Genomic DNA, 27,810 nt, shown 5'->3' on the forward strand with positions numbered 1-27,810 from the left:
CGTTTAATTCGATTATATTTTATCGTTCGAAATTTATATTCGTCAGTAAACGAAAGATTTAAATGTCACAAATATAATAGAAATAAATTTATTTATTTTATTTGTTCTTTTCTTTTTCTTTTTCTTTTTTGTTCTTTTCAATTAAATTAAAAATAATTAAATATATAAATCATTAATATTAACGACGCAAAATTAAACAAAATATTGAATTCAACATAATAATACGAATTTATAATAAAAATCATATAAGGAAAAAAAAAGTATCTATTATTTATTAGCCGTAGCAGTTAATTCGTTAAATTGATATTAAATTAATTGCATCATAATCGTCGTGTTTCTTTCCTTCGAGTAATTCGACAGAAAATAATCGAGACTATCTCGATGAATAACAATCGTATGATTATTTTATAAATAAATACTAAATTTGTTAAAAGGACACTGAATTAATTGCCACACCTATAATATCTATCTATTAATCTCTCTCAGGTGTGAATTTACTTAAAGTACAAATAATATATATTTACTATAAGAGCAATCATGGAATCTAAGAAGAATAGCTTGATCTTAGGATGTAAGATGAGATGAAAGATTGATGTAAACGATACAAGTTAATGGAGAATTATCAAATATTTGGTATTCCGTTTATCTCTCGAGCAAATTCTAGCGGTCAAGGTGGTTAGGAGCATCGATTATGCGTGCCTTAACTTCCTACATTCCCACGGCATTTACGAACGATTATCGATCACCATTGAGTGGTCCGCTTCAGATATAGATTAGTTTGAAACTCGAATCAATTACATCTACATCTATAGCCACTTAGACGACAAAGACTACGGTGACTAAGATGACGACGACGACGACGACGACGACGAGTATAGTAACAGTAATGTTTGAATCTCTGTGTATTAGTATAAGAACGTTACTTATATATATTCAATAATAACTACTACTACTACTAATAATAATAATAATAATAATAGTAGTAGTAGTAGTAACGTTGGTGATAGTGTTGTGATATCCGCGGAGCCGCGAGGTATAACCAAATCTAATTAGTAATGCCGATTTAGCAAACCCTAATTGCGCACCAACATATCACCAGCAATTTATGCGATGCCCGTGTTATGAATCACTTCGTAGCCGTGTTTTCCACGATCACAGAGACCTATATATGTATACGTATATAAATATATATATGTATGTGTGTGGATTAGTTGTATGCATGTCTCTATATATATATATATGTTTGCTTATATATTTGGAAAGAGGGATAGGAGAGAGAGGAAGAGAGAGAGAGAGAGAGAGAGACAGGTCAACACCGTTCCCGATTTGATATTAATTTCCATACTTATTAAGGGATCGACTGCATCTACAACAAGCAACCCACTAATACTACCACAAATCCGTTGGCTAGTTAGGAAAGGATGGAAGCAAGCGTGTTATCGGTACGTCATATCTACCCCTATGTCAAGGAAGCTTTCCGTGGTACGGCTCGCTCTGCTGATTAATATATCGTTTGGATTACCGCGAATATCTATGGATTTTCATGTATTTCGTAAAGTTTAGTCTCGTTTAACGATCGATCGAAAAGCGTTAGATACCTTCCCCCTTTACCTCGTCTCATCTCATCTTACTCCAATCCCCAAACTCCCAAAGCCCCCTTTTTAACGTCGAAGTAATTAAATTTCTGGTAGTGATCGAATTTGATTAAAAATTGTCAACACAACATCGAGTTTAATCATTTACGAAAGATCATTTAAACGCATATACGAACTTTCTATATATTTATCTATTTATCCTGTCCCAAGTTATTGCTCTTCCTTTTGTTTGAACATTTTCGTTGTCTATTTAATTCGACGGTAAAGAACCGGGATTGATAATGAGTACGCGACAATTACACGTGCAATTAGTGAGTTCTCTAATAAACCATTTTTAAATCGACTTCGCGCACAAATCGATGCAATTAGTCACTCGTTGGAAACGCGTTTACGCGTTATATACTTACGTTAAACGTATACACATACACTGATTACGTGTATAGATTCGTACGTATGTAGCAATACTATGTATCTAATTGTAAGTAGATAAGTTACGTCTACCATGGACTTTCTCATACACACACACACATGCACACACGCACGCATATATGCATTCACAGATAGACAAATGGAAAGAACGTTTTTATTTCTGAGTAATATGATGAGCAAGCATTCATATAAAATCGTAGCCAGTTGACAATCATCGTTACTTATAGCAATGTCCATTAGCTCTTTTAAAACTATGTCAATTCCCATATAAAATGCATGAACGATACGTTGCTCTAATTTCTCATTTACCTATCTACCTATATGAATAACACTAATTAACGTGTTTTAAATGGATAATGTTTTAACTTGGATAAAGTTAGCGTAAAATCCGAACGTAGGGAAATATATACATACCTGTATGTATATAGGGCGTTTCAAAATATATGAGCATAAATTCAAGAGTGATTTCAATACGCTAAAATAAGGACAAAAAAATACATAACACGGCTCCGAATTATATCCGTTTTTATATATTATACACGTTGTTGCATTACTTTCATAGAAACTATTCGAAATGTCTACAATTTTGAAATAAAATATTGCAATTAATTGGCCAGCACGATTGCATGATATCAATTTTTATTTGTAGGAACACTTAAAGTCTTTAGTTTAAAATACACTGTTAAACAATGCCAAGAAACTATGTCATCATATTGAATACAATTTGTGACAAATTCAAACAACAATTGGTAATTTTTAACGAGTGAAAAGATCTATAATAAAATTTTGGAAAGGGTTCATTGAAGATAAAGGTGGCCACTTCGAACAGTTTCTATGAAAATCATGTAACAACGAGTATAATATAAAAATGGAAAGAAAGTCGTATCGGAAATATGATTCGTTCATATGAACTTTTTTTTTTTTAGCTTATTGGAACCCCCTCCCCGCCGAAAATTATGCTCACATATTTAGAAACAGCCTGTATATATACCTTTAAATGTATATAGATAACTTCACGTATGTCATTAGAAGAGAATAATAAGTCGAGCGTGAAACTCACTGATGAAAAAAAGCTTCTACGCGAGTCTGTTAATTTAGAAAAAGATTAAAAGGCAAAACCATACGCGCATAGAATGATTTTATTCAATTCAAAATTTCAACATCTAAAGACTTCAAATAATCTTTTAATTATTCTACAACGTACGTATATATCAACGCGGTGATATTGGCTTCGTTCATTTTCCACCGATATTTATTTAAATCGGTTATTCTTCAACATTTATTGCAGTTTAATAATATCTTATTAAATAAATGATCCATTATTAAAACACTATCGATAGAAAATTTGAATGCACTTGCTGTTTTTCTTCATTGCATACTTAAATATAAATTTTCATTTAAAGTTTCTATGCTGGATTTTATACATAAAAAAAAAAAAGAAAAAAAAAACATTAAAACTCATCGTTCGATGTGATAATATAATAAATTTGATTTTCGTCGAAAGGATTAATAAAAAGTATATAATTTCTGTTCGAAATATTGTTCGATCGAAATAGGTGAGCAAGTATATTTCTATATCGTATCAAGAGAAAAAAAGGAAAATACGGGAAAGAAAAGAAAAGAAAAGAAAATATAAAAGAGTCTTGAATTTGCATTTAAAGCGGGGACCGTCTCTGCTTGACATTGATATATATTTGTCTATATCGCAGCTAAGATCAGCTTTATTTATTGTAGTATACGTTGTGCATCTGTACTTTCGCACGTACAACCACGAGAAATAAATAAGATAGAAAGAATGTTGAAACGAGAGAGACAGAGAAACAGATCAAAAGAGGGTGGAGAAAGAGGAGGAGGAGGAGGAGGAGGAGGGTGATAGGAGAGAAAGAGAAGGGATGAGTACATACGAAACTATTCTAATTTAAACTCCGAAACTTTATTTCAATGCAAAGCCACGGCTATCGGTACTACGTTTAATAACTTTACGTGCCTAACGTAACGTCTCTCAGAGAACAACTATAAACGAATCCCTCCGCCGGAAATGAAGACAAATTACGTAAGTTTCACTGGCACATCTTATCTTACCTTACCTTCTGGTTCTTCTCAAGTTTAACAGCAAAACAGACCTACCTAAGGTTACATCGAGTAACGATAAAAGAAATGAATTAATTCTGCATAAGTATTTGTTCTGATCATTACGATCGCGTATTTTCTAATCCAAAAAATTCAATTGATTTTATTTTATGATTTTATTTAATATTATTATTATTATTATTATTATTGTTTTATTTGGTAATTAAATATAATATAATATATATCGCCTAAGTTAAATCAACAAAAGTCATATTGTATTTTCGTCTGTTTCAATGAGAAAATCACAAAATTACCCTTTAAAATATTGTAAAAAAAAAAAGCATACTTTTCTTAAATCTGATTTTTACCCATTCATAATTTGTTTGATAAGCATTAATTCGTTGTCGAATTAGTATTAATGTTAGTTAGTGACTTTTGGCCGAACATAGACGATATGTTAGAAAAATATTTTCAAATGTTAATAATAAAATAAAAGTAATAATTATTATAATATATTAACTGATATTATATATTATTTTATTATTCGTATAAAAAATCTTACAAAATTAGATTAAAATAGAATGACAGAAAAAAAGAAAAAAGAAATGTATTATTTTGATGTATATAAATGTTACGTACTCTAGCGCATAAATCATACAAACTTTTATTTTACAAATTTCATTCGACATAGGTACACGCATACATATACGTTTATCTATCCAGATAAGTCATACGAATGAATGTCCTTCGTAAGAAAAATGCGAAAGGATTATATCAAGACAGTTAGAGAAACGAATTGGACAGAAGTAGGTGAAAAAGAGAGAGAAGGAGATATCAAAATTGAAGGGAAGCGGGTGGGGGGGGTGTGTGGGAAAGGTTCGTGTAAAAGGATCGTTTAACAAATCTGTAGAAAAACGGGAAAGTAATGTTGCTGAAAATTAAGATATTCTCTTGAACAGTCCTCGATTCTTTTACTCGTAAATGACTCGACGTAGATCAGCGTTCTTCTTACAGCCAATGTAATAAATTTATCCGACCACATATTCTTTCACTTTTTCTTTTAGTTATACTTCTATTTTTTTCATACTATCATCCCTCTTTCCTTACTTCTCTTGATGCATTAAAAAATGATCCAAAAAAAAACACACGCATCCTGCACGCAGGTACGCTCGCAAAACACGCGAGAAAATGATGAATGAACTTTTTCGATGTTTCTTATTCGGACCATCAGATCTCAAAACGATCGCATAATTATTAAACAATCGTAAGTTAAATTCTTTCCTTTTTTTTTTTTATTTTTATACTTGATGATGTATTAAAAAATCATAGGGAAAAAAATACTGTAATTGTTATTTCCATGTTGAGTTATTTTATCATTAAATCTTCAATGTAAACTAACATAAGAAATAAAAGTAAGATAGATTTAAATTATAAGTTAAAATATAATCACATTTTGTATACATATTAAAAAGTCATAATAAATTTCAGTTGCTGATGAAGTCCCAATAAAGGGACGAAACGTTCAACTTGTTCAAAACAACGTTCAAGAAGAATTTATAACCGTCCAAATTTCCTATTATACCTATTTTAATATTAGAAACAATTTATATTTTTATATATATATGTTAATATTAAAATGTAAGATCCATTAATTCGCGAAATAATCAACTAAGCCATGTAATAACGTTATTATTTGAAAACGAGAAATAAATATATATGGCTTAGAATAATTAAAATGTGAAACAATATTTTTTATTTATTTCTAAAACAAACTTATTTGAATATAATTTAATATAATAGATGTTAGATCTCTTTCTTTTTTTTTCTTTTTTTTTTTTTTTTTGTTAAAAGTTGAACGAGTATTCTAATACTTGTGTCCGAGAGAAGACGTGATCGGCCCACTCAGTCTACCGTATCAGAAAAGACTTTCCGTTGGAAATGACACCCTTGGGAAACGTTTCGTTGAAACGTTATCTTCGTCTTCGTCTTTCTAGCGAGGACTCTTCTTCGAACATATAAAGCTCGTTGTTTCTCTTCATGCCGTCTGAATATTCTATCGGAATATAGTCGACGTTAGGAAATTTAACACACACACACACACACACACATATGCACGCACATAAATCACACATTCTCTAAAATGAATACACGTACATATATTTGCTTCCACCTCCACTACCGCCCACTTCCCCCTAATATATATCACATTAATTTTATACAACCGTTATAGAAAAGAATATTTTATATTTAAATATATTATACTTATGAACTATGACCCCTTGTTATATTTATGATTTCTATGCGTACTATTATAGATAGATAAAAATCTCTCGATCATACATTTCTCCAAATTCGATGGAAAATTCACAAATAATATAACGCTAAACATTTTATCGTCGTTTCTTTTTTTATCCTTGTCTTTGACATTATAAACGTGAAGAAGAAAAATATACGAATATGAAAAAAAAAAGAGAAAATAAAAAGAAGAAAGGAAAATGGAAGGATGTTGTTTGTCCTTGAAGTCGTTATGAAAAGACCATTTAGAAGGTTGGACGCGTTCACGAGTACCTCCCCGTTTAGACTGTAAACTTAGTTTATAAACTGCAACACGATTAACTTGCGCTATCAACGCGACCAAAAGCTTTTCACAAAAGCACGAAGACGGTCTGGACGGAAGAACGAGGAACAAGGATAACTTTGACATTTTAATACGCACTCAACGTATTTCCACTTCGTCTTTTTCCTTCTCTCCTTATTCTTATTCTTATTCTTATTCTTATTCTTATTCTTATTCTTATTCTTATTCTTATAGTATGTTTGCGCGAGGAAAACTTTGATTTTATATCATAGTATATTTTCTTTTCTTTGTTTAAATCTTTCCTTCTCGTTTATAACTTGGACAATAAAATTGTCCTATTTTCTTTAAAGTAAATTTGTATAATAAAACAAGAAAAAAAAAAGAAACATTTAATTTAAAATCCAACTTTAGAATCTAACTTATTTTAACACTTTACCGACCGCTAGAATTTCAAAAACATACGCACGTCCGACTGATCGTTCAGCCGCAGATTTTACTAACAGATTCTAATAACAGATTTTAATAAGATTCTAATAACAAATTACTATTCATGTAATGATAATGACTGTTCATCGCCATAAGCTATCGATCGACGACAAAAAGCTGATTAATCAATCGGTAAGTGTTGGCGCCAAAAAAGCCTATTAATAGGCTACCGATCGATAAAGTGTTAAATGTCATAAAAACTAATTGTAAAGAAAAAACAATAATTATAATACACTTATTAATAAGAATTAATCGATAATGGTATTATATCTTTCGAGTAATGAACTAAAGCAAAGCTTGGCTTGCAAATTTTTCAGATTAAACTGACGAAGAAGATCTTCGTCGTAATATTCTTCGATATTTTTTAATCTCCGATGTTTGAGAGCTTCCTCTTTGGTCAAAAGTAAAGTATTCCAGGGTGACCACTCGACGTCATTACGAAAACGTAAGAGGCACAATCGATCGAGTATGTCGCACTCAGAAATAGGAGATTTTCCATGCCAGATAGTGTTCACTAGACGATAAACGACCTTGGGAGGTATCACGAAAGCAAATCCTGTGTTACAACGGTTTCTCGTCTCTAGACGCCTGACCTCTCTCAGCATTCGTTGATACGGCTCGTAGACGATCCTCGGTGTCCTCCCAGGACGTAAACTGATGCAGTAAACGCACGACGAGAACTGACGAGATCTTCCCGAATCTTTCGACAAATATATTTTAACGTTCGATAAAATTCTACCACAATTTTTACAAATTCTCGAGGTGGCGATGGAATCGCCAATCTTTCGATAATTCGTCAAATAACTTTTAGCGAATAATAAGAAAGCAAGATTAATCCGTTCCCTCAGACAACGAAGTTTAGAAACTTCGGTGTTAAGCGACAGAAGATCGATCTCTTGATTAATTAAATAAATCAATTCGTCGGAATAAATGCAAGTATGCGGTTCGGCTTGTTTTTTAATGTTCGTCAAAAGTTCGATGCGTTTTATAACCGAGGAAGAAGATGAGAACAACCTGGAGGATTTGTCATCGTCGTCATTCTTGGTAGAAAGGATTTTGTAAAGATTTCTAAATTGTCGTGACCTTAAAACGATCGGCGTGTCCACTGTGATCGATTCTCCTTGATTAATATTCCAAAGGACAGGTTTGGAAAGCTCCTCGAGGAAGTAACATCTACGTCGTTCCTTCAACTTCAGCTTCACCGCACTCTTCATCGCGTCTATCTTACGAAGTAGTTCTACTTCTCTCGATAGGATGAGACTACAAATGGCGATCTTCGATGGGTGGAAAAGCTTACCGGTCACTCTCTCGATCTCTAAAATACGCCATTCCTCCAAAGCGTTGTAGAGCCGATCAAAATCGGATTTCGTTTCCGGGTGGAGAACATCTAGCCTCGAGAGATCTATTCTTTCGAGTGGACGACTCGAACTTTCGAGAAAACCGTTCCCTTCTTCAATGAAATTTTCCAAAAATCCATCCTTATTCTTTCTCGCCCGATAAGCTCTATCAAATAATAACATTTTTTCATAATAAATAACCTTATATTATATATAATATTATTAATATTAATATAATAAATAATATTTCGTTGGCCTATATAAATAATACTGAACTTTTTATTAATTTTTATTTTTCAATACATATTGCGATAATATTTGTTTAATATTAAAAAATGTTATCCCATATCTGATATATCCATTTTTATTTTGTATATTTAATATAATCAGCAATAATATTTGTTCATTAAACAAAAAATTCCAACATTATTTATAGGCCAACGAAATATTAAAAATGATTAACAAATCGATTCTAATCAGTACGATTTATAAAAAACGATTACTCGATTAATTAAATATTACCTGTAAAATCTCTGTATCTTGATCGCACTCGTTTCCAACAAAAAATTCGTTGATCCCGGTAGTTCAGTGGTCGTGTTAAAAGTATTATTACGGACTCGAACGAATTTATCTTTTACGTCGGGAACATAGCTCGTTCGAACAGCTTTATCACGATACGTACAAGTGGAAACGTTGACAACATTCACTGTTTGTACGAAGGAATTACACTTATTGTTAAAATCCCTTCCGTTTACAGATGTTTGTGTAAAAGCATTGTAGTATAATATTCCTGTGAGATTATCCCTCCAACCACCAAGAAATATTTTTTCTTTAGGACTTTCATCGATTATCTCAACTACCACGACCATTTTACTTATCAAATTGTTTGTCCCAAAATATAAATGATTTAATCTAATTGTGAGAAATAAAGTGAGACACAATTGAGAAAATTATTGGACCATTGGAAATATTCGTGTATCTGTATATATATATATATATATATATATATATATATATATATATATATATATTATATCTCATATCCGTTCTATACAGATATATCGGTTGGTGGGTATATAGGGGACACAGTTGTTACAATATTTGCGCGGTGCCACGGTACGAAATTGGCGACAATATTGCAACAACCGCAACCAGTTTTCATGGCGTAGGTATCGACAACGTTGCTTGCTCTGTTCTCTAGCCGATGTTCGAGGTTTATAATACATGTCCGTCGCAACGATGAAAATTTATCATCCCCGATGATAATGACACTCGTAGGCCATTTTTTCTCCTCTTCTATCTATCTATCTCTCTCTCTCTCTCTCTCTCTCACTCTCTTTCTGGTTCCAAACCGAACGAAGATTTAAATGATAAATGCGAAAGATATTTACTACGATTGTCGAGAATGTGTCTGTGTGTGTGTATGTGTGAGAGAGAGAAAACCTATCGACACAAATCGTAGCCGAGCTTTCAGATAATCCGATTCGGGTTAATCTTTATGAACGAAGTTCGACTAAAACTACTGTTCTTTTATTATCTAAAAAAATAAAATAAAATAAAATCTAGATGCGTGGTATTTATATAAAAAAAACGAACGATTCTTATGACTCCAACGTCATTCAAATTATTTGCTCGAGGTCGACTGAATTCTCGAACTTTTACAAATGTTTAATCTCGTCCGATGAACGTGTTACTTCGTGCATGATTTTTGTCCTAAAGAATGACATAGTATTATATATACATATATGTATATGTTACCGTGATAAACCGAAATTGGAGAATGTCAAGATTCACACGGTGAAATGTCAACACGTACCAAATACGTCGGTGAAAGATCGAATATTTGGGTTTATTCTTATACATTAATATTTCGGACATACCGTGTGAATCTTGACATTATCCAATTTCTGTCTTTCACGAGAATATATATATATATCTTTTAGAAGAAACTTTTTCCCCAGAATAAGAAGTCAAACTCGAAAATGTTCTCATCCTCTCTCTTTCTCTCTCTCCTCTTCTCTTCTTTTTCTTTTTCTTCATTCAGAGCTTCATCCAACGACGGTTGGCAAAAGAACACACGGAAAGATAACTACCAAGGCGACCTGTGGGATAACGATAATGCTTGCAATAAAGGAAATTACTATTCCACGGTTTAAGGTTCTGACGGCGAGCTGCATCTTAGAGAAAAACGTGTAGAAAGAAAAAGAAAGAGAGAGAATACTCGTTTTGCAATTTTAAGTAGTTCATATCTACCTTCTCCTCCTCTCTTACGATGATTGCTCATCACATTCAGCTAGAAATTTTCCTCACGATCGAGACATCTAATTGTAAATTAACGTTCTACCGAAAAAAAGAATGTACGAAAAAAGAACTAGCGAATCCATTTAAAATGATCAATTTTATTATCACACAGTTATTCTATTCTATTATATTTATTTATTTATTTATTTATTTATTTATTCGTCAGTCTCTTTCTTGACTATCAAAAGTTTGAGAATTAAATTAAAGAATTAAAAAAAAAAAAAGAACGTGTGACCAACGAATAAAACGTTATCATAATTTTGAAAAGAAAATGATCACTTTGGTTTCTCGATTAGTGCACTACTGTCGCATCATTATCACAATAATGAAATTGATTAAATTGTACAAATTAAAACGATAACACTAATTGAATCAAATTTATCCTAGTCACGTGTTGAGATTGTTCTATGCGAACATTTTATTCTTTTTCTTTTTTTTTTTCTCTTTCAAAAAAAGACAGAAAAATAATAATATAAATGTACTTCTTTTTTTCTCTCTCTCTCTCTTTTTTTGTTCTTTCTTTCTTTCTTTCTCGGCAATAAAGTCGAACTCTCGAAACCATTATCGCGAATGCACATTAATCGATCGCTATCGCCGGTAGGCGGTCATTAAAGCATTTCATTTTATGCACATATGTATGTACATGCATAGATATACATACATATATATATATATACGTGTACACAAACATCGAACGTGACTCTATCTGGACGTTGTCCATCCTTTTATCGATCATCTGAACGTACCAATAACGGAAACGATTGCTCCTATCGATACTTTCGCGCACGAGCGTTTAATAAATTCCTAATGTTCCTCGATTCACCTAGAAATATTTTGTCTCCTTCTATTATACGAAAAGAATGAGGAGAGAAACTAGAAATAATAATACAACAACAACAACAACAACAACAACAATAATAATAATAATAATAATATTCTAATGATGATGATTTTTTTATCGAACAAAAGGCAATAAATAACAGATAACATTAAGTATTACAATACATGGGGACAAAAAATATAATCTCTTTTATACTCTTTTTTTCCTTACCAATCGACGAGTTTAGAAATAGTTTGTATTGCTTAGAAACAAATAAGATACTTGAGTAAAGCTGTTATCTTTTTCTCAAGATGACAACGTATCCGGTTCTCTTCTGGGGATTAAGCTAGTGATAAATATTGCTTGTATGGGTATATGACAAAGCAAGTCAAAAAGAGAACAAGAATAAGAGTGAGACAGAGAGAAAAAGGTAGTGTCATAAAACGGAAGTGGAAAAAATAAACTAGAAGAAAACGCACAAAAGAAAAGAGAAAGAAAATATCTGTCTCCATTGTGAAAGTTTTCGTTGAACAACAACCAAAAACTGTGCTATGACTAGTCGGGGGACAATAATTATGAAAGATGTTAATTTCCATAAGTTGAAAGAAGAGAAAGCAGAGAAGGAAGAGGAGGAGGAGGAGGAGGAGGAGAGGAATAACGTGGTATTCTCGAGAAAGGTGAAACGAGCCGTTGACACTTGTATATAGATACTGCAAAAGCTAGGAACAGCAAGTAGCAAACGAGTAACAAAGGCTACCCAAGAGAATACTTTCTACACGATGCACGTGCGACGTAACACTTTTCATATATTATGAATTACTATGCAAAGAAAATGGATTGAGAAGGACGAAGAGATGGAAAATGAAAAGAGAGAGAGAGAGATAGGTTGCTAAGATACGGCACGTAACGAAGAAATTTTTTGGAAAAAAAAAAAAAACGAGTATACAAACGATAGACTATCAAACATTCTTGTTAAAATTTGACATACCTTATCGTATAATAATAATCGTCATTCGGCTTGTTTCTTATTAAATCGAATCTGTTTGTCTCTCAAACAAGATGTTTGTAACTATTTTTCAAATTTAATAATATGACGTGAAAAAAACGATGTAAAATGCGACGATTATTAATTAGTGATACGGGAGACTGTAGAGACACTTACGATTTTATCCTATTTTATTTTATTAATTTATATCTTTAAATAAATAAATATATATATATGGACCGTTTATTTTGAAAGTGGTGTAAGTCCATTTTTAAAAAAAATGAGATATCACGTAATTCATGCTTAATTTAATGTAAATTTTTTATGTATAACTAGTTCGTGTTTAATTTCTTTAAAAATTTTTATATTTTGTATAATTTAAAATTAGTCGGTAAATGAAATTAACAGACAACAGATATATTAACCTTTAATTTTCTCGAAACAAGAGAAAATGGACTTACACTACTTTCAAAATAAACGGTCCATATGTTAGTATATATGTAGTATAATATTTTTTATGAATATAACAAAAAATATAATAATTATACAGATGTTAATAATAGCAGGGAAAAATAATAATAAACACGTCCTCGATCGTTCGTGTCACACGCATTAGTGTTACGCATATTTTAAATTTAAAAAATGTAGAAAGGAAGGAAGGAAGAAAAAATCCAGAGAGTTTAGTTGAAATTTTTCGTGTTTCTTAATTAAGAAAACCGAAATAAAAGTTGAAAATGTTTAACCTACCTCTTCTAATACGAGATATTTATTAAACGTGTAATATTAATATCAAAAGCAAATATTACGAGCATGCGAACGTCGAGAGAACGTTCAAACTGAAACGATTTTTCTACTTTTATTTCTATGAATAAACATACGGAATGTTTCAAAATATCTGGCCGTTGTTTCGGTAAACAAAATTTCATATAAATCATATGCCCAATATGGCCCTATTTCCATTATTTTATTGCACACCCGTTGTTACATGATTTTCATAGAAACTGTTCGAAGTGGACACTTTTAACTTCAATGCATACTTTAAAAAACTTATCACAGATCTTATTACATACTGAAACCACCCCCGAATTTAACTCACTCACATATTTTGAAACATCCAATATAAATATTATATATATATTTTATATTCAAGTTGACACTCTTAAAAGATTCTCGTTAAAATTGAAACCGAACGTGTACTTACTCGATTCTCATTGAAAAATATTTCTCCTGCTCCCTCCGATCGGGTTTATAATTAAAGATTAAATAGATTTATTTTTAATTGTTAACAAACGAATTCTCGATGGTGGCAGGAATTTTTCTCCTTCCTTCCTTCCTTCCTTCCTTCCTTTTTTTCTTTCTTTCTCTCTTATGTGTTTTTTCTTTTTTGTTCTATTTCCTCTTCTTTTCTTTTCTTTCGTCGAAAGAAATAACTCTCAGAGTATTTCTTCGAGTGGTACACCTCTTCTATGAAGTAAGGACCGGTGTTAAATTCATTTACTTAACGATGCAAATGTACTACGAGTTGGAGGAATACTAAAAGTACCGTGGGATAAGTGGTAAAGAAGAAAGACGAACGAAGTTCGAAACGTTTTAATCCTTAAATATCTATCGTTGCTAACAGCAACCGCGTTTGGTCGATCGGTCAAATGAATTCATTATCCTTTCTAGTTTTTTCATAGCAATTAAAGATGCTTTCAAATCCTAATAATGAAGTACCTGCGATTGATGTAAAACGAACGACGAACGAGAAAAAATATATTACGCGTTTCTATTAATTATTATACCAATGGAAATTATGGGTTAATGAGATTTTTTTTATAAAATACTGTCCTAAATTATTCGATTTCATAAAGGTATTTTACGAACGCGTTAAAAAATAAACGTGTCATTTATTTAGACAAAAAAAAATAAAAAAGATCTGACGTTCTGGCAGAATGAATTCGACGTGCTACTCGACAAAGACGGCAATTTAATTTACGTATCTTCTTCCCGATTGAAAGTATCGATCAGCGAGGAAAAAACCGCACACTTTTCTTAATAGAAATGAAATCGTCGTTGTTTTGCGTAAAAGTCCTTTGCTCTTATCCCCGATAAGTTATCGAAGTAACTTAATTCTTTAGAATATACGGGGCTGGATTGAAGAATTTCGAGTCTATTGTTTTCTACAAATTTTGAGACTATGTCAAAAAATAAAAGTAAATTTGATCGAAAAAATATTAGGCTTAAAAGTTTTCAATCCATTCGCATATAATTGAACTGAATTATAGAAAAATTGAACAGTCCTAAACATGACCAAAAAATGTTTTTTAAGAACAGTCACGGATCCCAGAATTTTTTTGATTAAAAAAAAATCTTCAACTCTTACATTATATAAATAATTAGAACAAAACTGCAATTTTGTACGAGATACAAGTGAGAGATCTTCAAATTTATTTAAACAATATTATAATAAAGCTATCAAGCGAATCTTGACCATTATTTTCAACGAGTTAAAACTCGTATCCTTCGAGATCTATCCCTTTGGTAAATGGCACGTAATCCTTTCTATCCTGTATCACGTAAAATCGAGAGGATTCTCTAAATTTTCTGTCGAAGTAGTTCAATCGTCTGAATAAAAGGATAATACAGATAAAAAAAAAGACATTTTCAAACGAGACACGCGTGCGAGAATCGGAAGCACGGAATTTTAATATAATAATAAATTACTTGAAATAATTTTTCGCTGTCAAATGTTTCAATAATATTTGATGCAGCAAAGCTTTCGAATAGACTTTGGTTAAATCATTGATACGATAATGAATTTCTATTTCTTCTTCGGTTAAGAGAATGCAATTCCATGGTGACCATTCAATGTGATTATTATATCTGACTAATCTTAACTGGTGAATATCATTCTGTTTACTTATGGCTGAATGACGGTGCCAAATATTATTAATTAAATGATAAACGTCTCTCGGTTGCATCATAAATGCCAATGCCGAAAAACATCTTTTTCGTTTTTCTTCAGCTCTAAGGTGATTTAAAATAAAAATATATGGGTCGTAATTCACGTGACGGTAGCTTCGTTCCCTCAATGTCGTGCAACCTTTAAAAAAACGATATTTAATTTGTTTTTAATATCTTTAACCCTTTGCACTCCAACTTCTTTATCGAGTCTAACTAATTGGCACACTATAAAAAATGTCCAAAGTGCAAAGAGTTAATATACTTAATATGTGTTAAATACATGTATGTATGTATATATGTGTATTTAAGATTAAAAAATTAAAACTGCATTTACTGGTGCAAATAGTTAATTTTTTCAATCCACTGTGAGGTGAAAATCTGTGATAAGGAAGTATCCTTCTACAGCCTCTACAAAATATCATTTCAATCTCTAAAGGTTCACGAAATTCTTCGCATTGAGGATCTTTTTTAAAACCCTTGCTAATATTTGTACAAAAACAAGTAGCAGAAGTTGCTACGAATTTCAAATAATCATCTATATTAATTAAAATAATCATAATTATAGAATATCAAAGATTTTAGAATGAATTTTAGGATTATTTTATATCGGATTCTTACAAAGTATTCTTTTCCTTAAATATTCGAGAGATAAATTTTGAATGCCTCGTGACAATAACATAATCTCTTGATCCAACAAATAAATCAAATCAAAAGCAGAAATACAAATATGAAATTTCAGTGATCTCTTTAAAATTTGTAACAATTCTAATCGATCATCCACAGTCATATTATTTTTATTTAACGAATCGTAAATACTCAAATATTCCCGGGCTTTTTGATTTTTCAACGTGATCATTTCTATAAGTTTAGATTTGTATCCGTGCCATTGTATAGATTTAGAATTGATCCTTAAGAATTTAACGCGTTTCCTCGTTTGGTATTCCTCCCTTATACTTTGTTTGAATTTATCTAGAACGTTGAACATTTTCACGGTTTTTTCGAGAAGAAAACAATTTTCGGCACGTTGTGTTGCTTTGAAATAACGTGCATTTATCTCGTTGGTACGATCACGTCTCCAACGTTCGATTAATTCATACAACATATCAAAATCTGTTCTGCTTCGTGGATTAATCTTTCGTAAAAGTTCTTGCTCGTATCTTTTTCTGCGAACACATTTTCGAATATATTTTTGTTGTATTTCTTGTTAAATAATATACTATTATTATGGTGTCTTAATATTTTTTTCTAAATACAAATAAAAAAGTTTGACTAATAAATAGTGTCTTTTCTTTATGATCAATTTTAATGAATTATTTTATTTCTTTCTTATCTAAATTGTTATCGTATACCTGTACATAATAATTCTCTCTTCTTGATACCGTTTACATTCATTCATTATTTTCCTATATTTTCTAGCGCATTTCTTTAAATATTTCAAGAGTCTATAAACTCGATAATTTTTTTGAATTATCCTCGCATTTCCATCGAGATCAAGACGCCATTGTATTTCATCGTATGTTACATAACACTTAGCAGTCATGTATTTATCCTTTGCATTTGATACGTTACAATTTGTTCTACGCTTACACAATATTAATCGAAATTAAAAGAAAAAAAAAAAACCAAATAAATACATGGATTACAAAATAAACGTTAGATATTTTAATTTACGTATGTTGTCTAACCGCCACATCTGAGTGATTTTATTGCGTGACGATTGTGTTGTCTCATCTTTAGTTTCCACAGTTTGCACGCCGATGCTACAGCAATCGTGCCAGGAAATATTTTTAGGTGGTGGTCCCGTTTGAGATGCTGCGTTTAAATATTTGTCACCGGTGATTTTATTTCGCCATCCACCTAAATACGGTTTCACTATCTTCCGATCTTCAATTTCCGTTATTAAAACCATCCTCTCGTTAATTTCTAGCACGATTATTATACGACCAAACTTTTTAACACCAATTGCACGTCTTTTTTTTTGCTACAACAGCAGCAGTGTTTTTTAAACATACGACGATAAGTTCATTAAAAAAAAGATAAGCAAGATTGTCCATCCATTAAAACGCTCATTCTTAGTATTTTACAAGCTTATTAAAAATAAACGATTAAAAATAAAAATAATACAGATATCTTCAAATACATATATAAGAGAAAATAAATCATGCGTTTATAATGTTTATTTTATATATATGAAGCAAATTTCTTTATATATATATATATGTTATAAATAAAAGCGACTTAAAAAATATTTTGCATTCTCCGAGCAGATCTTGTGTTATAACAAGTAACGAGGAAATTTATATATAACATACATTTAAATTATTGATATTATATATAATATTTTAATTTACAGTTCATTTAAGATACAATGTGCCCTGTAACTGGTAGTACAAGCAAACAAGGAATAATTCTACATGAAAAACTAAGTCATAATGTAAAATAAAATTTTTTCATATAAAACTTTCTTTTCGAAAAAGAATAAGTTTGAAAATTTGTCAATTATGCGTGCATTTGATTTAATTTCAGCTCATTGTCAGATCCTTGTGCTTATCGACCGATATTATTAATTTCTAAAGTTGCAAGTTCAGTCAAGTGCACACGTACTCGACAAATTTTTAAACTTATTGTTCCCAAAAAAAAAAACTGACGTGAACAAATTTTATTCTATATTTTCGATTTACTTTTTCATGTAGAATCACATAAGCAGGTAGAGACCTGCTTATACTACCAGTTACAGGACACTTTGTATATACACAAAAAAGATTGATTCTGAAGTTTACAGCGAAATACTTTTTCCTTTCCTTTTTAGCTATCTTTATTTTTTAAATAAAATCTTTTTTTTCTGAGGACTTTTTCTATAAGCCATAATTAGATGTATTCAATTATTTAGTATGTATAGTTAACATTATCGCACTATCTACATTATTACTACTATTGATTCTACATGATAATATTTACACTTCACATTGGCTTTTAACTTTTATAAACATTATTTAATATATTTGTATGTGTGTATATAAATATACATATTTATATATACATACATACTTGCATATATGTATGCATACATATACACATGTTCGTTCGCACGCGACATACATCGATTTTCTCCTTTTAACACATACTAAACATTTTTTCATAACTTATGTACAAATATCGTTTTCTTATTAGCAATAGAATTTATAAAAAAAATGTTTATATCAGAAAATGTATATAATTGTATATTACGAAACTGTAGGGATTACATAATTAAAAATAGAACATATTCATTTTTTGTTTTAAAATAAAAATTCTGCCATTTCTATCTTTTTTTTTTTTGTCGAAATATGTCGAATAAAATTTTGAGATATTTTGTCGAAGTATAATATGTTAAAAAAGCTTTTGAAAAATTTAATAGGACCTAAAATAAATACATGTTTTTGCCGTTATAAAATAAAAACATGTCTATTAGGTCTGTATAGTTAACATTAATATGTCTGTCTTAATACAAATTTAAGTAAGCTTAATCAAAGGAAAATGTTGATGACATGAAAAGTCAAATACTGGCGGCTCTTTCGAATCCTTTTTATGTCCGTCAGCCAATAATTTAAGAACCACGAAATTAGTCTTTACCACTTTTAATAGATCATTGATCTGTAAAATAAAAACCAATTTAACAAAAATATAATATACTTTATAATACTTTGATGGATCTTCATTTAAAAAAAGGAAAAACTTCTTACCTCACCCAAGGTATTAACAGTTGTCGGACAAGGTAACAATATTGCACGTTCTAGCATATTCCTAGCTCTATGAAAGTGCCAACAACCTGCCAGATATTGTGTCGAGCTCGTGACTTTGTTCTAAACAATAAATCAATCAATTAATAGCAATTAGATTAATATTTACAAAATTTCTTAATTAATAATAATATCAATATATTTACTAACATTTTTCTTATACAACTGAGCATTAGTCATTTCTAAAAATTCTTGATAATGAACCGGCGGAGGAGTACGAAGAGAAGAGAATGGCAATAATCTATGTTCGTATCTTACTCTTTCTGAATCAAATTGGGTTTCTGGAAGAGGAATCTTTCCATCCATACGAAATCCGACCAATGCCTATAAATATTATTTTTTAATTTAAATTACACACACACACACAAAATAAATATATATATATAACTCATTACGTAACTGTAAAAACGTACTTTGTAGTAACCGCCACAAATATTTTGCATCGCTTGGTATATTAAACTTTCAAAATGATGTGGTCTTGGTGTGGATTTCTTTTTTTTATTTTTGGCACTTTTTTTACCTCCCCTACCTTTATGTGTATCATTGTGTGCTTCTTGTTCATTTAAAAATGTATCCGCTCTTGTAATTGCAGATACTAACCATGCATATAAAAATTCATGCAGATACCAATAAATATAATGATATTCATGTACAGAATATAATTCTAGTTCGAAACCACTTAAGAGATACATAATCATTACACGTAACATATGATATAAAATCCATGTGCCAAAGCAAGCCCAATGCGACCTTGAGATGTCACTCTTTATTGAACGTAAGTACCCATCTACTCTTTCAGCCTAAAAATATACACACGCATCTTTACATAGATTAAATGCATCTATCATTTAAATAAGATTAATAGAGATGATATAATAATCAAATAAGAATTAATGCGCATTATTACCTTATCTTGTAAGGTTGCAAAATCTTCTAATAAATGTGCTAACTTATCCCTTTGTCTAGCCCTATTATGTCCAGTCAATTGCAACAAACTTCCAAACAAGGTAACACAACGTGAAAAAAAACCATCGACATATTCCTTGACCTGATGATTTTGAAGTAACGTATTTTTAGACATTAATACCGGTGGTGCAATAAAATTTCTTGCCGCATCTTTCAAAACATCGGCAAAATTATGTACGCCAAATACACGATTTGTTGTTGGGAGATAAACTATTTGTAACATTGATCGAGATAATATGCATGGGCTTCTCCGTGAAAATTCTAAAAAAAAGTCCTAAAAAGAAATTCGTTCACTTGACATTTAAGTTATTAATCGTCGTCATTTATTACAACACTTACTTACCAGTGCTGCGTGAAATCCGGTATGAGTAGTGATTTTAGTAACAGTTTTAAATCTATTTAACAATTCATCTAGATATTCTAAAGCCTCAACCCGAGGCTTTATTTTAGTATATCGTGGAAAGGTAGGAGGTAATAATCTCTGATTAACCATAGCATCAAAACCCATTATATTTGGATGATCGGCTATTAAAAATAAATAATTCATAAGAAAGAATATTTAATTAAGCAGATAAATAATGAGCATAATAAACTTACATATTTCATCTGCCTTTTCTCCACGATTAACTGTCTTGATCATAACTTGAATCATATCGGAACAATTTGATAATAATCTTTGACAATCAACTAAATTTTGTTGCAACTGTTCCTTGCGTCCCATCAGCGATAAAGTTTGATAGAACATCTTGGTAAATCTAATTCTCACATAAAGCGCTAAGCCATCATTGTACTATACAGTGAAATACAACACTAGTTAATTTGGAAAATATGAAATACTTCAATGGACATTAATTAAATATTTGTACATATAGAAAAGAATAAAATCTTACCTCTTTTTCTGACTCGACGTCAACTGGTTTTATTCTACTTTTTCTATGAAGTTCTTCTTCCACTTCTCTCAACATAGATATTGTTTTTTGTTCAGTAATATCTTGTTGTAATCTGTATCCATACGTAAGACTTTGAAAATCTTCTTCCTCAAAAACTAATGCTTTGTTAATGCAGTCCTTGATCACTTCGATAATTTTATATACAGCATAACAAAACGTTTTCAAAGGTTTGTCTAATATCATTGAAGGCTGATGTAAATATAAATTAGTAAAAACTGTCTGTACTAAGCTATGTCCTTCCAACCAACACACTATGCAAGAGTATGTAGAATCTATTATTCCGATAACTTCAGAGGGTGTTAAATTATCCAATTTAATAGCACCCGTTTCTACAGCTTGTACGAAAGTACAAGGCTTGCTATTCCCACGATTGCACAGCATGCCTGCATCCATTTTAGGATCCATCATCTCGATGGCTGACATTGCTTCAAAAAGACCAAAGAACTCATTGTGTAAGAGTTCTCCCAGTTCCAACTCTAAACAAAAGCACAACACTTTATAAGTAAAGATTATCTTTTTATAAGCTTTTAGATTTTATTATAAAATGCATATAGATTCTTATCATTTATTTCACTTCACTGTTATTCTTAAACTTAATTTTAATATTGTACTTTTCACTTAATTAATTAAAAAAACTAATTCTCATGTCTAGCATACAACATGTAACATAAAAAATATATACTTTTATAAAAAGAATTCCCTAAATAACATACTTTTAAAGCAATGAAATAATAAAATGAAAAATAATGGCAAAAAAAAAAAAAGAAAATAAATGGCCCTAATTAATATACATAATTTATGTATATACATATATATCACATATATTGCATCTTATTTTGATTACCTGTAATAGCATCGAAGAATTCTTGGGTAATATCTACCCAGTTGTAGGAAACTTGATTAAATCTGCAATGCAAATATTCATAAAAATTAGAAAAAAAAAAAAGTGTAACTCGCATCCCTTTTGAAAATATGTTGTATATTAGGTTATTTCTTGTAAACGTTATCCACGATACTAAATTCAATCAAGGATTTCTTCTAAATATAATTTACAATAAAAGTAGGAAAAAATTGTAATAATTATTATTTATTTGTCATAACTTACGGCAGTTTTTTATCCTCATTCATATCAACCGAATTTTCATCCTCCACCATGGTCGCCATTGTTGTCTTAACAGCATCACCAATTGTTAAATTGAAAAAAGATTTTTTCGACTAAAAACCACGGGCCACGAAGAATCTTATTTTATAGTTGGTAAAGAAGAACTAGAACGCACTCTACCATCATCTTAGGAAACATTTTATGACAATATTTAAAAAATCATACTTTTTTAATTTGATTAAACCCCTTAATCAAATTTTCAACATTTATCAAAAAGTAAAAACAAAAATTGGATTTTATGCTTTACATTAAAATAAAAATTATTGCAATACAAAATAAATATTAAAATGGATTTTTGTTTATTTTCTGATTCATTGTCAGTTAAATATCATAATTACTTGCACATTTATTTATTCAAGTTTTGTGCCCTATATGTGAAAAGATTTGTGCGCAGTCTCAAATACTAGGATGAAATTGACACACAATCTTTAATTTGAAGAAGGGGAAGCAACACTTGAAAAAAATATTCTCTTCTTTTCTATTGAGTAACGTAATATATATATATAGTATATTTCTTAATTATACTCTTATAGTGTTAAATAAATACAAAAATAAAATATATTTGTGTTTAACAATTTATTTTGACAGTAATTGTACAGTATAAATTAATAGAAAGAACATCTTTTATTGAAAATATTTTATCAATATCAATAATGTTGGTATTAATGTCTACGAGATTGACAGATCGTTTTAACTAAATTTATTCGTAGTACGCGAGTTGTATATGTGTATATTTATTAAAATTGTAACGAAAAATATTATTTATATTATTATTTGTGAGGTTAATTAGAAAAGAGTAACATGGATGAAGCCAAATTTTTGAAAAGGTATATACAAACTTTGTATACTTTATATCGATTATACAAGAATACATTAAATCTATTAAAAAATTTTATTTGCATAGTTGTCACTTTATGTATCAAATAATTTAAATCTGATTAATATTTACATTATAATTTATAGAAAAGTTAGATCTGGAACATTGGACGTACACCCAACGGAAAAAGCATTAGTAATTAATTATGACGTCGAAGCACTCATTTTAGGAGAACTTGGTGATCCTATGCTTGGAGATCGTAAGGTAAGATATCTTCTATATAATTGAAATTAATTTATCTCCTAAGAGTAATTAATTTTTTAATTACATATGTTTTATTATTACAGGAATGTCAAAAAATAATTAGATTGAAAAGTTTAAATGCTGATACTAACGTAGCATTATTAGCAAAGGAAGTTATGGATAAATGTTCTCTGATACACGAGTCCAAATTACACGAAGTTGAACAACTTATTTATTACCTTCAAACACGTAGAACCAATGAAAGTGGTAAGGTTTTTTTTTTGATTGTAATTTATTTATTTCTTTAATTAATTGTTTATATGTTTTTTTTACATAGGTAATGACAGTACTACTCAGTTTCAAAGACCGACGTCATCTAATTCTATGAATATAGAAAGCATTGATTCAGAACGGGCTATCATCAGTAACATAAATAGTTACATCGAGTTATTATATGAAGAGATGTCAGATAAAATAAAAGGATCGTCATTGATCCTACAATTAGCCCGTATACCTGACAATCTTTTGGAATTAACTAAAAATGGTAATTCTTATTAATATTATATGAACATACAAAATTATTCTTGTTAATATCGATATCTTTTTTCTAGAATCATTATTGAGTGCTTTGGCTAGAGTTCTTCGAGAAGATTGGCGACGCAGTATAGAACTTTCAACTAATATTATATATATCTTTTTTTGCTTCTCGATGTATAGCCAATTTCATAATATAGTTCTTGAATACAGAGTAAGTGTACTGAATTAAATAAGAAGCATAGTCATCTTGACAACAGTTTTGTAACATTTATGATATTGTATTATTTTTGGACAGATCGGTTCTCTTTGTATGGATATTATAATTTTTGAGTTAAACCGTTATGATCAATGGAAGGAGGATATGGACAAGTGTAGACGTCATTTTGAAAATACTACCGGTTTGGTTCTTTTTCCTACTACGAATGATACATGCGATAGAAGAATTAAAATTATTGATGATATTTGGAATACGGATGGTCCTTTGGATTATGAAGTCAAAAGAAGATCTGTTGAAGTTAATTCTAGTGTTAGTGAAAGTGATTTAAAGAAGATGAAAGATGAACTAGAAAAAAGTCGTAGAAAGTTTAAAAGTTTAACCAAAAAACAGGAACAATTATTAAGAGGTAATATATATTAATAAAGTCTTATAATGAATTTAATTAGCAAAAATAATTTAATTGCAGTTGCTTTCTACTTGCTATTGAATATTGCCGAAAACATGGATGTTGAAAGAAAAATGCGTAAAAAAAATATCATTGGTATGTTGATCAAAACATTGGACAGAACTAACATTGATTTATTAATTCTGGTTGTTACGTTTTTAAAAAAATTATCTATTTTTCGCGAAAACAAGGATCTAATGGTAAAATTACTGTCTGTGATATTATTAGATTTTTTTTGTCTTCCTTTTTTATTTTCCAAACAAAATAACCTATATATGTTTTAAATAATTATAGGCGGAAGATAACGTGGTCGAGAAACTACCGCGACTTCTACAAAACAACAATATGGATCTTATATTAAGTACATTAAAATTACTATTTAATTTATCTTTCGATGCTAAGTTAAGAGCAAGAATGATACGAGTTGGTATGTTACCCAAATTGATTAAATTACTCAGTCATGGTAGGTGTAGTATTTTTTATCAATTATTTTACAAAAATATGTAGAATATTATTTCTTTTATTTATCATATAAATTATCATTCTAGGTGACATCAAAAGTAAAGCTACCATCTTAGGATTATTATATCATGCAAGTATGGACGATAAAGTCAAGTCTATGTTTACAAATACCGATTGTATTCCAATGGTAAGTATTTGTTACGAAAATAAATTTTATTTATATTTAAAAGGAAAAGAAATATGTGTAATTATATCGTAGGTAATGGATATGATTTTAAATCTTGAAGACGAGCACTTGAAACAAGAATTAATAGCACTTGGAGTAAACTTAGCGACAAATTCAAAAAATGCACAACTTATGATAGAAAACAATCATTTACAAAATCTCATACAAAAAGCATTTAGAAATCAAGACGCATTGATCATGAAAATGATTAGGAATATTTCTCAACATGATTCAGTGAAAGAGAATTTTGTTGTAAGTTAATTGATACAAATATTTTGTATTACTACTTATAAATATTTACAAAGATACTTAAAAATTAATATATAAATATATGTATTATTAGGAATTCGTAGGTGACTTTGCTATGGCTGTAAATCAATCAGATTCCGAAGATTTTGTAATAGAAGTTGTCGGTATTTTAGGAAATCTAGAATTATCCGATTTAGATTACTCTCAAATTCTTCAACGATGTAATTTAATACCTTGGATACGCAACAATTTAGTTCCAGGTACAAATCATAAATAAAATTTATAAGTACAACTTTTAAATATCAAAAAATATTTTATTTTTTAAAATCATACATATTGTACAGGAAAAGCGCAAGATGATTTGGTACTTGAGGTTGTAATATTCTTAGGTACTGCAGCTAACGATGAAGATTGTGCTCGTTTGTTATGTAAAGCAGATATACTTTTGTCTCTTATTGAATTGCTTAAAGGTTTTTATTGAATTTTATTGTATTCTGTAATATTTTATTAAAATAATAAACGATAATCTTTTAAATTAAATATGTTACAGCAAAGCAAGAGGATGATGAAATGGTTTTACAAATAATTTATGTATTTTATCAAATATCTAAACATGATTCAACAAGAGATTATTTAATCCGCGAGACTGGTAATGGTAATAAGCAATCTATTTTGCTTTACTCGTTATAAGTTAAAAAAAAAATCATAGAATATATAAAAATAAATTTTCAAATAGTCCTATAATAAAAATAATTCAATCAATTTACAGAAGCACCTGGGTATTTAATAGATTTGATGCACGATAAAAATCCAGCAATCAGAAAAGTTTGCGATGCTTGTTTGGACGTTATCGCTGTTAGTAGTTTCTACTTTGACAAAATTTACAAAAAAATTATCAATTATTATTAAATTATACAAATATTTTAGATGTGCGATAAAAATTGGGCAGCGCGTATTAAAGTAGAAAAATTTCGATCACATAATCAACAATGGTTGGAAATGGTTGAATCTATAGGTGCAGATGCAGCTACACAATTATTACCAGATGAAGATGACAGTCTCTCTCCGTTTCTAAGTGGAGAACTTTTAAAACACACTATGTTGTTCCCATCTGGTAATTAATTAATTAATTAATTAAATATATTATATATAATTTATAATAATATTACATAATTTATATTTTTTTTTCTACAGGTAACTCGGCATTATATAATACAGACGATGGATTTTCATTGATGAAAAATTCGTCGGGATCTTCTGAAAATCTCAGTCGACCAGTTAGCAGGTGACCTTTCTTTATATTTTATTAAATAAAATATCAGTCAAACACTCTTTTATAAATAATTTTTTTAAAAATTTGTTTAGGTATAGAGATCTCGATGAAATAGGTGAACTTATGGCACGTTCGAAATCACGAATATCAATTGGCACAGGTTTGGAAGATTCATATTACAACAACAGAGTTAAATTTACTGATTTAGATAATCCACATGTATTGATATGAGGGCAAAGTAATATTATATATTACTAACGTGTATTTTCTCATGATTCCTACATGTATCAAAGCTTATGTTCTTTCTTATATGCAAAATATTAGAATAAGTATTCTACAAAGATGTGTCTCTATATTGAAAGAACTATATTGTGAAGTTATATGAAAGATTTATTTAATTGATCTCGTAGTTATACATACATATATATATCTATATATATATATCTAGTGCCTTTCTTCTTTGTTAATTTATTAGACGTATTTCTCATTGCTCTTCAATTACTAGTCATTTATTTTACTTATTATTATTATTATTATTATTATTATTATTATTATTATTATTACTGTTTTGCAATTATTCAACGTAATAGTTACTATGTTATGAAGTAAATGTAAAATTCCCCCCAAAAATATACAATTTCAACTTTTTATATACAGAGTGTCCTGTACTACCAATTACAGAATACTCTATATATATATATATATCTTTTTAAAGTATTTAATGTAAAAAAAAAAATACATAAATGTTAGGAAGCTAATACCAAAGAGTTTTATATGTAAAATTAAATTGATGATTTTATCAGAAATATGTAAGAATATTTAAAATAATGTCAACGATATCAAATATTTTTTATATGCTTATAAATTATAATTTAACTATTATTTTTTTAGATATAGCAAATAAATTTAATACGGCCTCGAATATATAAATTATTTA

At 29.7% G+C, this 27,810-nt stretch overlaps 4 protein-coding genes across 6 annotated transcripts; 1 reads left to right on the forward strand and 3 right to left on the reverse strand.

The window, feature by feature from the left end:
* Nucleotides 1–7,406: 7,406 nt before the first annotated feature.
* LOC122521986 (IQ and ubiquitin-like domain-containing protein) lies at nucleotides 7,407–9,372 on the reverse strand. The gene is made up of 2 exons (XM_043642750.1): nucleotides 9,018–9,372; nucleotides 7,407–8,661 (listed from the first exon to the last, which is right to left on the reverse strand). Exons 1-2 carry the CDS (start codon nucleotides 9,362–9,364, stop codon nucleotides 7,407–7,409), a joined length of 1,602 nt encoding a protein of 533 aa, XP_043498685.1. The 5' UTR covers nucleotides 9,365–9,372.
* A 5,624-nt stretch (nucleotides 9,373–14,996) lies between these two features.
* On the reverse strand, nucleotides 14,997–17,697 carry LOC122517455 (IQ and ubiquitin-like domain-containing protein). The gene is made up of 5 exons (XM_043635849.1): nucleotides 17,233–17,697; nucleotides 16,897–17,124; nucleotides 16,166–16,710; nucleotides 15,882–16,082; nucleotides 14,997–15,686 (listed from the first exon to the last, which is right to left on the reverse strand). The coding sequence occupies exons 1-5, from the start codon at nucleotides 17,454–17,456 to the stop codon at nucleotides 15,304–15,306; spliced, it is 1,581 nt and encodes a 526-aa protein (XP_043491784.1). The 5' UTR covers nucleotides 17,457–17,697; the 3' UTR covers nucleotides 14,997–15,303.
* A 1,217-nt stretch (nucleotides 17,698–18,914) lies between these two features.
* LOC122522500 (N-alpha-acetyltransferase 35, NatC auxiliary subunit) lies at nucleotides 18,915–22,559 on the reverse strand. Its single transcript, XM_043643724.1, has 10 exons — nucleotides 22,348–22,559; nucleotides 22,087–22,148; nucleotides 21,183–21,718; nucleotides 20,890–21,082; nucleotides 20,636–20,817; nucleotides 20,234–20,566; nucleotides 19,740–20,126; nucleotides 19,477–19,650; nucleotides 19,270–19,389; nucleotides 18,915–19,180 (listed from the first exon to the last, which is right to left on the reverse strand). Exons 1-10 carry the CDS (start codon nucleotides 22,404–22,406, stop codon nucleotides 19,040–19,042), a joined length of 2,187 nt encoding a protein of 728 aa, XP_043499659.1. The 5' UTR covers nucleotides 22,407–22,559; the 3' UTR covers nucleotides 18,915–19,039.
* Nucleotides 22,560–22,994: 435 nt separating this feature from the next.
* LOC122516705 (kinesin-associated protein 3) lies at nucleotides 22,995–27,521 on the forward strand. 3 transcript variants are annotated; one of them, XM_043634753.1, is made up of 17 exons: nucleotides 22,996–23,231; nucleotides 23,368–23,485; nucleotides 23,569–23,731; nucleotides 23,802–24,008; nucleotides 24,076–24,212; nucleotides 24,297–24,624; nucleotides 24,685–24,863; nucleotides 24,958–25,126; nucleotides 25,212–25,312; nucleotides 25,385–25,603; nucleotides 25,695–25,860; nucleotides 25,945–26,070; nucleotides 26,151–26,249; nucleotides 26,370–26,455; nucleotides 26,528–26,714; nucleotides 26,795–26,885; nucleotides 26,966–27,521. In XM_043634753.1, the coding sequence occupies exons 1-17, from the start codon at nucleotides 23,206–23,208 to the stop codon at nucleotides 27,102–27,104; spliced, it is 2,541 nt and encodes an 846-aa protein (XP_043490688.1). In that variant the 5' UTR covers nucleotides 22,996–23,205; the 3' UTR covers nucleotides 27,105–27,521. The 3 variants fall into 3 exon arrangements, with proteins under 3 accessions (XP_043490696.1, XP_043490688.1, XP_043490678.1); XM_043634743.1 differs by having other exon boundaries at nucleotides 22,997–23,231; nucleotides 26,151–26,255; XM_043634761.1 differs by lacking the exon at nucleotides 25,945–26,070 and having other exon boundaries at nucleotides 22,995–23,231; nucleotides 26,151–26,255.
* Nucleotides 27,522–27,810: the final 289 nt, after the last annotated feature.

The sequence above is a fragment of the Polistes fuscatus genome, unplaced genomic scaffold, assembly GCF_010416935.1.
Source record: "Polistes fuscatus isolate 324 unplaced genomic scaffold, CU_Pfus_HIC Scaffold1, whole genome shotgun sequence".
In the NCBI taxonomy this organism is placed as follows: Eukaryota; Metazoa; Arthropoda; class Insecta; order Hymenoptera; family Vespidae; genus Polistes; species Polistes fuscatus.